The sequence below is a fragment of the Stegastes partitus genome, unplaced genomic scaffold (genome assembly GCF_000690725.1).
Source record: "Stegastes partitus isolate 25-593 unplaced genomic scaffold, Stegastes_partitus-1.0.2 Scaffold1432, whole genome shotgun sequence".
Taxonomy (NCBI): Eukaryota; Metazoa; Chordata; class Actinopteri; family Pomacentridae; genus Stegastes; species Stegastes partitus.
This window is the reverse complement of record NW_007579163.1, coordinates 110552-123101: the sequence shown is the minus strand read 5'-3', so window position 1 is coordinate 123101 and position 12550 is coordinate 110552. Positions and strand designations below refer to the sequence as shown.

At 37.3% G+C, this 12550-nt stretch overlaps 1 protein-coding gene across 1 annotated transcript in view; it reads right to left on the bottom strand.

Annotated features, from left to right (window-relative positions):
• Positions 1-4650, bottom strand: part of rundc3b (RUN domain containing 3b) — a 23883-nt gene extending 19233 nt beyond the window's left edge. Inside the window, exon 1 of the mRNA XM_008299564.1 lies at positions 4556-4650. Coding sequence (XP_008297786.1) covers positions 4556-4650 — 95 coding nt within the window. The remainder of the gene's footprint in view (positions 1-4555) is intronic.
• Positions 4651-12550: the final 7900 nt, after the last annotated feature.

Sequence of the window (12550 nt, the reverse complement as noted above, 5' to 3'; positions counted from 1 at the left end):
ATTACAGCATCGTTTTGATTCCTGAAGATGCTGACTCACATACACACGTCCTGCAGCTTCCAGTAAAACGGACGCACTCCCAGCATCGCTTCCAGATCTGTCCCAGTATCAACCTGAGAAACGCTCCACTCAGGCAGAATGAGCGAAAACACCTGAGTGTGTATGTGCAGCACGGTTAAATATAACATGCTGAGTGGAACACTAGAAAGCAACCAGCAGCCAGCATGTGAGCCAAAATAAATTAAACATATGCATAGAGAAATACTGCAACTAAAGCTGAAGCATCTTAATTATTGGATATAAGAATAAGAAAGTTTCTATTAAATAAAGTGTCATTTTCAGCAGCAGTCACGACAAGTTAGGATGCTGCTCCGAGCAGACACATGACTTTAAATTCAAACGTCCTTCTAATTGACACTCATGACTCAAGACAAATAAACTCTTTGCACATCTGCTTAATGACAGAAGGAGACAGGAGACAGACGAGCAGCTCAAAAAGTCAGAATTCTGCTCTGTCGAAGCTGCAAACATCCGTTAATTTGCATCATTTCTGTGCTCAGCCTTCATCAGGCAAATGGTTTGTTTGGAATTAAGCAAATCTGTGCTTGAAGTCGTGACATTTCGTCAAAATCACTTTATTCTACACGTCTCGTTTCAAAAAATTTGCCAAAAATGACCAATTTGCAATCACTAGATTCTCTAAAAAACAAACAATTCTGCACTCATTTGTGCAACTATGAAGCCATCAGTGACTCAGCTGCTACGAACAGACACATGACAAAAATTCAGAGACTTTTCAGCTGAACTGCAGGCGGTGTTCACTCACAGCAGAGATGTGGCAAGTAAGGAAACTAATTAAAGATGGAGATCAATACATAGCTATTGCACATACAGTCACCTTTTTTGCCAGTGTCTCTAACACAGCTGGGAAAACATTCGGACATTTGTGCAATTTTCGTAAAATAAATAATCAAAAAAATTCAACTTTTTTCCTTCTTCTTATGACTTTTGGCATCATAACTGTGTCACACTGTACAGAAAAAATTAGTGAGTTCTCTTTCCTTCTCATCGTGCTTGTTCTGTTTCCACAGAGGTGCAGGACTTCATGTTCCAGTGAAAATTGAGCCCACAGTGAGTAAAAATGTGACAGGAGTGCAGGATATCTGACGGGAAATGAATCCGGTGCCTCAGTCACAGCTGCTCGGTGTTCAGAGCGGATAATTAAATTACTTTCCGTTATTTATTTTTGCTCTGTGCCAGATCTCTGCACTGCAGCGACGAAGCCACAAAAACAAAATCTAGAAAATTGGATTAAAAATAAAACCGGCATCTTTTCTTTAGCAAGTGTAGAGTTTTGTTGAAAGTCTCTAACAGTGGCTCCGTAGTATGACTAGAAAACATGTTTTTATAGTCACATGAACATTCATGGATTTAGTTTAAATAACGATCTGATACCGAAGATCTCTGGAGGAAAAAAGCTCAACTAAAATTCCACAACAGTTTGCGTCAATAGTTTTAATGTTCAACCTTGAAACTACACTGATTTAGAGGAATTCTATATTGTTTTTTTAATCAGAGCTATCACCTTATTTACTACCATATTTGATGATTGGTGGCACAAACTCAAGTTTTTAAGTTAATTACTCATAAAAAAAATTATTTCCACAATTTTTAACAGGACTTTTTAAGCACTTTTTACACAAAAACCTAATTGAGAAAACAAGTTAACTCAACTTGAATTTAGTTTTAAACGCAGACTTTTGAGATTAAATTACACATAATTTGAAGTTGATGCAACATTATTACGTCAACACAACACACCTAAATAATGTTTGCAACTTATACAGTTTATCTAAAATAATTTTTCTTTTCATTATCTTGCAACCATGCAATTAATTAGGTGGCAGGAAAAGTTCTCTGGAGTTGCTTTTCTAGACACCAGTGCAGCTTCAAAATTGAAATTAAAGTTACTCGCATACCTGACAAAGAAAAGCTCAAAAATCTTCATAATGTGCAAAGCTGGGACCAGAGAATATCCATCATTTTTCCTTAAATTATGTTAAACTAGTGTGTTTTTCTGGTTTAGAGAGTGGAACAAGATCAATCTGACACCTAAAAAGTTTCACTAAATCAACAAATTAGATTATTTTTTTTAAAACTCTTGCAAGCAGGCATTTAATTAGGTGATGTGAACGTGTCTCCTGAATCACTTTTTATGATGTATAATGGCTGCAAACTCCAGTCAGTCTGTTTATTTTCTTCTTGAAAATTAATTTTGTTGATAAAATAATTTAAAAAAAAAACTAAACAGCAATTTAAAAAACTTCCAAAATTCAATGTGACTTTAAAATTGCTTGTTTTATCCAACTGACAGTCCTCAAATGCTAAAAATATTACGTTTACTTTCATTTATATCAAAGAAAAGCTCACAAAGTTCATTTGTGCAAAGCTGAGACCAGAGAATATTGCTATCGATTAGTCATTTCTGATGAAATTGTGTGAACCAAACAAAGCAATCTGTCTCAGAGTGTAGAAAAAGATGGTTCTGACCACCTTAATGCAAGTAAAGTGAGATACTCCGTCTTCTCTTCATCCGTCCTCAACACCTGAATCCAATCATCTCCCTTCATTCATCTGTTTCCTGAGACGTTAATGGACGGAGACACACAAACACCTGCCCGTCCTCTCAGCTGCCTCTCTCAATTTGACAAACTCGTTCCCATGAAGGAGAAAAAAAGGCCGAGCGGAGCAGCAGCTGGAGCAGGTGGCGACTTAGCACTCAGATCTCCCTGCAAACCTCCGTCATCCTTGTTTTCTATCTGACCCGATGTGCTCCTGTGCCTCCAAACGCACCACAGGGACCGACGGTTAGTAACTGACATCTGCCAGCAAGTACCGAACCGACCGCAGATCAATACCCAGAGCAGAGAGATTCCCACTGCAGCCCACGGAGACACCAAAGTGCACAACAAACAACCTCCAGGCCTGATTTTGATTTATATGGATTCTTTATTTGACCAAAAGGCTTCTTCTGGATGTTTTTTTTTTTGCAAATAATCCCTGAAAACAACCCCGAGGGAGAGAACTTGGTGCCTTCAGTGCATTCATTGATTATAAAATACAGAAAACTGTGAGATACATGCAGTTAAACCATGCTAGATTTTGATTTATAGTGATTTCTTATTGACCAATTGGTGTTTTCTGGCTAGAAAACACAGCAAGACTTTGTTTTAAAGATGTTCAATACGCAATTTTAACTATTTTTCATCCAGAATTATTAAAAACTTCTCAGTAATCAGTGTTAAAATCTTTATTTCCTCCACATCAGTTGACATTCCTAATAAAAAATATCAATAAAAACATAGAAGCACAACATCTCACTGACTTTTCTCACTTGTTTGCATCATTTTAAATCATTTCGGATGAGGTTTTTTTTTGTTGTTGTTGCTTCTTTATGTCATTTCCAGCCAGAAGAAACCAGCTGGTCCAACAAAAATTCACCCCAAGTCACTGTAAAATGTGGAAAAAACTACCGGGAGCATGTGACATGAGATAGGAGCTGCTTTTTCTCAAAATTTTGCACAATTTTCAGGGTACAAACGATTCTGGACGTGACATTTTTAGTCAATGTTCACCATTAACATCTCTAACATCGACATTCTTATTTAAAAAAGGCAATAAAAACATTGAAGCAGAACATCTTACTGTCTTTTCTCACTTGCTTGCATCATTTTGGATGTTTTTTTTGTTTTTTTTTAGTTTAAATTCATTTTAATCATCTCTAACATAGTGTCTTACTGTCATTTCTTTAGAATGTGGGAGACATTACCTGGAGCATGTGACATGAAGTTCATCAACACAACCTCTTGCTGTCTTTTGTCGCTTGTTTGTGTCATTTCCAGTCAGAAGACACCAAATTGATCAGTAAAAATTCACTATAAATCACAATCTAGCACGGCTTAACCGCATCTATCTCACAGTTTTCTGTATTTTATAAACAATAAATACACTTAAGGCCCCAACTTCACTCCCTCTGGATTGGTTTTAGGGATATTTTGCAGAAAAGGATGCTTTAAAACGGTTAAATCAGACTCCTGTCAGAGTGTTTGTGGCTTCAAGGTTAACACATATTGCACATTTCCAAACTGTGTTCAGGAGGTGGGAGTTATGACTCATGGTTTCTGAATTGCAGCCTTTAATCCTCCACTGAATTGAACGTGAAGGTGATTAAAGCTGAAATGTGAAGGCATGAATGTTTGATGGAGGCTGCTGCTGCTGCTGCTGCTGCTGCTGGTGGGCGTGTGGCTGACTGATTGACAAAGATCTGCGATAAAAGCATGAAAGCAGACATTTACCTGAGACCTCCTGCTTCATATTTGATCTTAACTCGTGCAGCAGACTGACTGACTTTGTTTTCATCACGTTGTTTCCGATCAAAGCTGCAGCAGGGCTTTAATCCTGCTCCCCGTAACCTCGCTCAATTTATGAATAAACGAATCTGCCGTCATGAATCCGGCTGCAGACGCTCTCCGAGAGCAGCATGAGGGATTCCCACCTGCACACCGTGAGCAGATTCCTCCTCTCCACCGCGGAGCTCCTGCCCGCTCCCCGCCGCCGGATCAGATGCAGCCCCGCGCCGAGAGATGCCATCTCCGGTGAAGAGGCGAGCCCCGCGCCGCCGCCGCCGCCGCCGGTGGTGGTGGTGGTGGTGGTGCACCAGGGCTGGACCGGCCGTGTCCGTCGCCCTGGAGGATCAGCAGATGCTCGGATGGAGCAACAGAAACCTGCGACAAGCCCGACGCAGAGAGTGCGTTGTGGCTTTTCAAAATAAGAGCTCGTACGTGGTGATGGAGACGGACTATTGGCGCAGGGGTGTCCGGGCTGAGACCATTACGCACAGGGAGGGGGGGCACAGGAACGCACACGTCCTCCATCCTCCTGCAGTGTAAAGCACTTTTTTAAAATCACTTTTAGCATTTGGTTTTGCGGCCATGACAAACACGAGGATCTACATGATCTTTTAAAATAAGATTTTTAATCTGACCCTTGATTTATTTTTATTATTTAAAAATCTGGAACGTTTGTACCAACTTCTGCTTTTTAAATTGTCGATATTACATTTTAAATTACATTAAGGTTGGGATTTAACTCCACTTTTATGTGTGTGGCCTTGTAATTTGTCTCACTATTGGTTGATTGGGGTTGTATGGAAAGCAAAAAGTGCCCCATTTTGCAAGTAATTTAAATCAAAATCAGCAAGTTTTACACCATTAAAAGCTTTAAAAAATTACGCTTTGGAGGTAGAGGTGCTCGTTGCTCTGCAGCAAAACAACTTAAACACTGGCGTATAAACCAGTTTTTGACAGCACTAAAAGTAAAAAGTTAAAAATTTTAAGCAAAAATGCTGCTTTTAACATCATATAAAGTGGCCCTTGATTTCTTAAAAAGAGGTATTAATGTCAGCTGTCGATGGCATCAAAAAGCAGTCTTGTAGGGCAACATAAAAATCTGATTTATACCACTTTTGTGTAAAAAGTTATTGTATATATCCTGAATCGTAAGATTTTATATGTGGACTCGTTGCACTAACTTCTATTTTTTGAATTGTCAATATTACATTTTAAATTACATTAAGGTGGAGATTTAACTCCACCTTAATGTCTGTGGCCTTGTAATTTGTCTCAGTATTGGTTGATTGGGGAGGCTGGACCGTATGGAAAGCTAAAAGTGCCACTTCTGTTTCTGTTCAAATCAAAATCAGACCGTTTTTATGCCATTAAAAGCTTAAATGATGCTTTTTCTGGCACCAGTGGAGGTGCTCATTGCTCTGCAACAAAACAGCATAAAAACTGGCATAACTAACCAGTTTTTGTCAGCGGTAAAAGTAAAATAATGTAAGTAAACTGGATTATTTTTCCTGCTTTTGATGGTGTCAAAAGGTAGCATTGTAATTGGAGCTTTTAACCTTGTAAAAAGTGGCCCTTGATACCATAAAAACAGTAGTTAATGCCTTGTAGGGCAGCATAAAAATCAGATTATACCATCTTTTGATGATTTAAGATGTTATTGTAACCATCCTGTAGCATAAGATTTTGTGTGTGGCCCTTTAATTTTTTGGTGTTTTTAAATTATTGATATTAAAAGCAGCACCATTTCCAGCACCAGTGGAAGTGCTCATTGCAGAAAAACATCAAACAAACCGACATAACGAAGGGGGATTAAAGGGCATTAAAAGCAGCTTCTTAATGCATCTCACTGTTGGGGTGTAAACACTTTTCTGCTTTTGAGGTCGTAAAAATCTGTCCTTGATAAAATTAAACAAGATGTTTTGACTGCTTACGGTGGCATCAAAAGACCAGTCTTGTAGGGCAGCTTAAAAATCTGATTTACACCAGCTTTGATGGCATATAAAGTCATTGTAATTTGGTTTCAGTGGTGTAAAAAGCAGCATTGTTATCGGAGTTCCACAAGAAGCAGCCGTTTGTCAGCTTTTGACAGCATAAAAAGCGACGGTGTAATTTGAACAATGCAAAAAGCGGCACTTTTTCGACTTCTAAGAAGATAAAACGTGTTGTAATTTGAGCGATGGAAAATGTTTCATCAAAGCAGCTTTTGACAGCACAAAAGACAGCATTTTAATTTGAATGCATGCAAATGGAGGCAAATTATGGCACCTTTTATTTTCGATAGACCTTCGTTAATTTACAAATTACATGAATACTCACATTAAAAATCTGTATTATTTACAAAAAGCATTTATTTTACAATATGCGAGCATAAAATGACACAGTTTTGCTGTATTTAAATCAGTTGAAGCTATGATTATATTACAGATATTTGACATTATCGTCACAGTTAATGAACATTTCTGATTGTCAATGTGTTTTTTCTGGTGTCCTTGCTGCCAAATTTTTTTTTCACTTTTGCTTTTTATAGATCAGCTTCTTACTGTTGTGTTAAAGATATTACTGATGCAAACAAACCTTTGTTTTCGAGGCACTGAGGGGTAATAAAGGTCAAATCATGAGGTGCTGACATTTCCAAATGTGCAATACAGAACTACAGCATCGTCACTTGGAAAGAGCTGACTGTAAAGGTGAGTGTGGAGCTTTTCTGGTCTTGTGTTTTCCTTTTGTTTCCATTTTCTGCAGAAATCTGAGCGTGTCTTTAAATATCTTCCATTGAAGGAGGAGAGCGCCCTCCTGTGGTCTGATGGAGAAACAGGGTTTCTCTTGAATATTAAATCCATGCATTCATCCCCTCCTCACTGCTTATCTCCACCTGGACTCCTGATGAAACACAGCACATTTACTCTACATCTCAACTATTTGTGCTTCTATTGAATTTGGCACCAAAACACTTGAGAGTGAAACGCTGCATTTGAGGGATCGCTGTGGTGACAAGTTGCTATTCAAATAAAAGGCAAAGCTGTTAAAAAGTAAACCAACCTTTGCCTCCAGGCGTTTTTGATTAGTTACACATTACAGAACAGCTGAGCCTCTCTGGACGTCCTTTGTCACGCTTCAGAGATCTGAGCTGGAGGAGAGATTCCACCTTTTAACCAGCATCAGTTTAATAGGTAAAGTCAGGCTGACACTCTGGTAGAACAATGTCTTGTTTTTTCAGCAGGAAAACTGTCCTTTTTTTTGGTCAATAACTCCTTTTGAACACAAGAACTCATAAACAGTATAATGAGCTTTTTTTATGACCATCAATAAGTTCAAAATCTGGAGTAATATCAGCTTCTTCTTCTTCTTCTTCTTTTTTATAATGACAACATAAACTACAAACTATGATAAGAGTCTTATGTGCAAAGTGTCCTCAGTGACCTGAGACTTCACACTGTTTCTATCCAGGGTTTAGTTTCTCATTCTGGCTGCAGTTTCTGGCTCAGTCTTGCATTTGTTTAATTCTGAACAAGTTTGAGTCCTTTTGGGCAATTTGTGAGTCATTTTGAAAAGTTTAAAGTCGTTGCTGACGGTTTTTAACTGTATCTTGGGCAGTTTTCAAGACATTTTGGACATTTTTTTTTCTCAGCAATTTGTCGTACTTGAGTTCTTCAAAGTAGGTTTCATCCCTACTTTATTTAAAAGTCTGTACAAGAACTTATAATTAATCTACAGCCGAACACACTTTAACTAATAAAAACATGTTCTTTATTTACTTCTGAAAACAGACGCATTCTTATTCTGTCTATACACTTTTCAGTGACAGTAAAACTAAATTTTGAGTTGTGGTTGAATGTTCATGCTGTTAAAATGCATCTGTATTGGAAAATGTGCTATAGAGAAATTTGTTTTCCCAAATAATAGCAGTTTTAATCTTTAGTCAGTGGCGGCCATGGTCACCTCTTGGTTTCATCCTTCTGTTTAAGATGGTTTAATTCACTAAAATCTAAAAAAAAAAAAAAAAACTTATATAAATTATTAGATAAACACAACAGCCATTTAGATGAGTGAAATTTCTAACAGCTGTTGGAAAGTGATAGTAAACTACCCAAAAAAAAGAAAGGAGTTTACACAGTATCGCTTTGTAAATAAAAAAAAAAATACACCACATTATAAAGTATAAGATAAGATAAGATAAGATAAGATAAGATAAGATAAGATAAGACATGCCTTTATTTATCTCACAGTGGAGAAATTCACATTGTTGTTAGCAGCATTACACACAGAGATACACACATAGTAGACAGAAAAATGTACATATAAATATAAGAAATAGTGCAAACAAGTGTAAAAGTACACATAAAAAGAGATGTATACTGGACAATGAGTTGGATATAAAACCTATAAATTTCTGAGACACATTCTAGGCAGCAGCATTCATATAGATAGTTTCTCCACAGTCTGAAACACTTAAAGATGTGGCCTGTACCAGTGTTTTCCTCATTATTAAATTATAGCAGGCCTTATTTTGTGATAAAAATAAATAAATAAATAAACAAACAAACAAAAAGAAACTGACACAACCTTTAGTTTTTTCACTAGGTGCCAATGGAGCCAATCTTCCACTCAGATACCCAAGTGCTTATAGGGAGATATTTGTTTTATTAAGTCCCCACCTAAAGTCCAAAGGTCAGCAGTATGTGAGATCTGGCAGTGAGCTCTGGAAACGATCATGAATATGGTTTTCCTCACATTCAAAACCAACTTTAGATCATGTAATGAGGAATGTAGCTGCTGAAAGGAAGTCCGGAGCTCATCAGCAGCCTGGATCAGAAACGGGGCAACAGAAGGGTGTCGTCTGCATAAAGACGCACTTTAGCTGTTGCGGTGGCCTTTGTAATGAAATTTTTTTTAAAGCAGTAATGGAGCTAAAGCTGAGCCTTGGGGGATTCCCTTAGAGATTTCCACGAAGTCTGACTTAAGTCCATCTGCGTATACACTTTGTTCTTTCTGCAATGTAGTTCCTGGGCTAGTGTATATATATGTATTTGCATACAGACTTGTCAACAGGATCAACTGAAAGATCCACAAACAGAACTGCACAATGCTGGTTCCTGTCAGCCAGAAGCATAATTTTACTGTAGTTTTAAAGTCTAACTCTGGATTGTCAATGGGTGCAGAGACATTTAATGTATTCCAAAATAAATACTCTAATAAATACAACTAAATGTTGTTAAAGTTAATCTGAAACAGTACAGCTTTCATCTTCAGACGTCACACTCTCTTTCTGAAATCCTCTGGATTGTTTTGGAGTAACAAGTTTGTAACATTATATGAGGATGAAAAGCATCAACAAAGAAAAGTAGCCCAAAGTAAATACCAGTGATGAAACGCTCAAACCAGTTGCGAACTTAATTAGCCTCCAGAAATGGCAAAGTACTTATAGAAACGGGCCAAACCTGAAGTTAAGAATGTTTATTCTATAAATAGCAAAGATGAGTCTGTGCGTTAGCTGCCTGTTTGCTGTCGATCATATTTTTAGTACTGCTTACAGCAAATGAAACATATTTATGTGACGTAGTTCTGTGTTTAAACCAGAAAAAACAAACAAACAAACAAACAAAAAACTGATATTAAAATGGTGAGTTTGTGTTCTTACTATTTGGGTCATTCCATTTCAAATAATTAGATTTTACAACAATTTCTGCTCAGTCATCTCTGATTTGCCTGAAATATTAATAGTATAAAATATTTATATTTATAAAGGTAATTGTGAAATTTTCACTTGATATGAAAATATGTTGATAGATTCTTTTTTTGAATTGGCCGTTTGTCCATTTTTGGCTTTAAAAAAAAAAATCTTATTAAACTTGTTTTTTTGTGCATTAAAAAATATAGTCTATGTTTAAATGATAATATCTCAGAACATATTCAGATAAATGTTAATTGGCCATTTTCACCATAACCAGGTGCTTTTGGTTTCTGTCCACAAGCTTCTGGTTCTATCTTTGACCCTCCACTTGACAGAATTGATACAGTTATGCTAAATTTGTTGTCTTCCTTCTTGTTTCTTCAGCACAGTTAACATGTTTTGGATTTGGTTTAAATCAGGACTTAAGTGAATCTAAAACTTTATTTTTAGCCTGATTTAACCATTTCTTTACCACTTTGATGTGTGTTTGGGGTCACTGTCTTGTTGGAATACCCAATTACATCCAGGCTCAACCTTCTGGCTGATAATTTTAGGTTTTCCTGAAGGATGTAGAGTTAATCCTCCTTCCTTGTTATTCCATTTACTTTGTGTAAAGCTCCAGTTCCACCAGCAGCAAAACATCCTCAAAGCATGATGCTGCCACCACCATGCTTGATGATAGGTTTGGTGTTCTTGGGGTTAAAGGCCTCATCTTCTCTCCTCCAAACATATTTCTGGTCATTTTGGCCAAATAGCTCAATGTTTGTTCCATCTGACCACAGAACTTTCCTTACTTGTCTCTTGTGTCCTTCACAATCGTCTGCAGTTTAAGCTGTTTGTAGAGAACACACAGAACAGAACTACCATTAAATCTGTTAATGTTAAAAGGAACCAGGCGGCGAAGCCACATCCTACACAGATGGCAGATATGGAAAAACTTCCCTCTTCAGTTGAGCTACACACTTCCATTTTGGTTTGATAGTTCTGCAACTTCATTCATCCCTTCTTTAGCACAATACTTGATTTGCACATTTGTTGACATTTGCATCAAGACAGTTGCTCAATTGCTTCTTCTTTTTTTGTCCATGTGATCAGCAGCAAACTTCAGTGAACTTTAAGGTGCTGGTTGTAAGAAGAACCTCCTTCTTCCTCAGCAGCTTCTCAGCCACTTTGAAGTGTCTCCAAGTGACTTTCTTGACTTTTTCAAGTCAATCATTTCAATTCTAGTTGGTGTGTGCATATTTTTGACTCCCCAGACTTTGTCATTTTTCCACAAGACCTGTAATAAATCTATAAAGGAACCAGAATGCATATATGTACATATAGCTCTCAGTGGTTTAATCATTTAAAATTCAGAGTTGTAGGAGCCACTGGACTATCAAGACTGCCATGATATAAATGGTCCTTATAAGTGGATGTGAACTTTTGCTTATGGATGTAAGTAGATAGACAGATATGGATGGATGGTGGTACAAACAGTATAGTGTGCCGTTATGGTTAGACAGTAATGTGTAGCTTTAGAGGTGTTGTTCTTAGAGTCAGCAGCACTTTTTTGCCTATTTGGTTTTATATTAATATAAATAAATTTTGACCTGATGTGAAAACATGATCTAAAATAAGATTTTCAAACGTCATCTTTAGTCATATGAAAGCGGTTTATATCGTGCGTCACAAACAAGGAAACAAAACCAGAAGATCAGCGTGTTGTTTTCACGTTGACTGTCTGTGGTTTCAGTTTTTACGCTCGGTGCAGGTTAAAAGTTCAGACCACAGTCAACTTTTCTCACAGTCAGTGACTGTAAAAAAGAAAGGAAGAACATGACCCTGTCGAGAATACGATGACTTTTATAGTGGTGATTACGCTGAAGATAAGAAAACGAGTCTCTTTTGCTACATGATTCAAAACCTCACAACATTATTACCTGCATTACATCCACTGTATCTTTTTTACTTCTCATTTATGAAGGCACAATATCAAATCTTTGTCTTTATGGTGTTTTATCAGTGAGTCACGCAGTGAGTCTCCTGTCAGAGCTTAATAGGAGATGAAGTCATGGATGGAATGTGACCGTCCACCTTAAAAATTAATGCCTTTTAAGGGAGGTTTTCAGCCGCCAGTCCACCGACGTTTGTGTGTTTCCTGTTTATGGAGTTGAGTTTTCGATGACTCGTTCGAAACACGGAACCTTTGACCCTCACGGGGCAAAATTATGACTCTGCGTAATCGCAAAAGACAACACAAAGAAGACGAAGGATAAGCCCTGTGGATACAAGTCACACATTAAGCAAATAAAAGAAGATTTTATAATATTATGATCCTAAAATAACACTGGAGGAGACACAGTTGAAACTTCAGCACTTCCTGTTATGTTTCACTTGTCAAACAAATCAAATGGAAATACTTGACTACACATATAGGATAAAAATATAAATAGGTTTAGAGACAACAAACAACTGAACAGCTCAGATA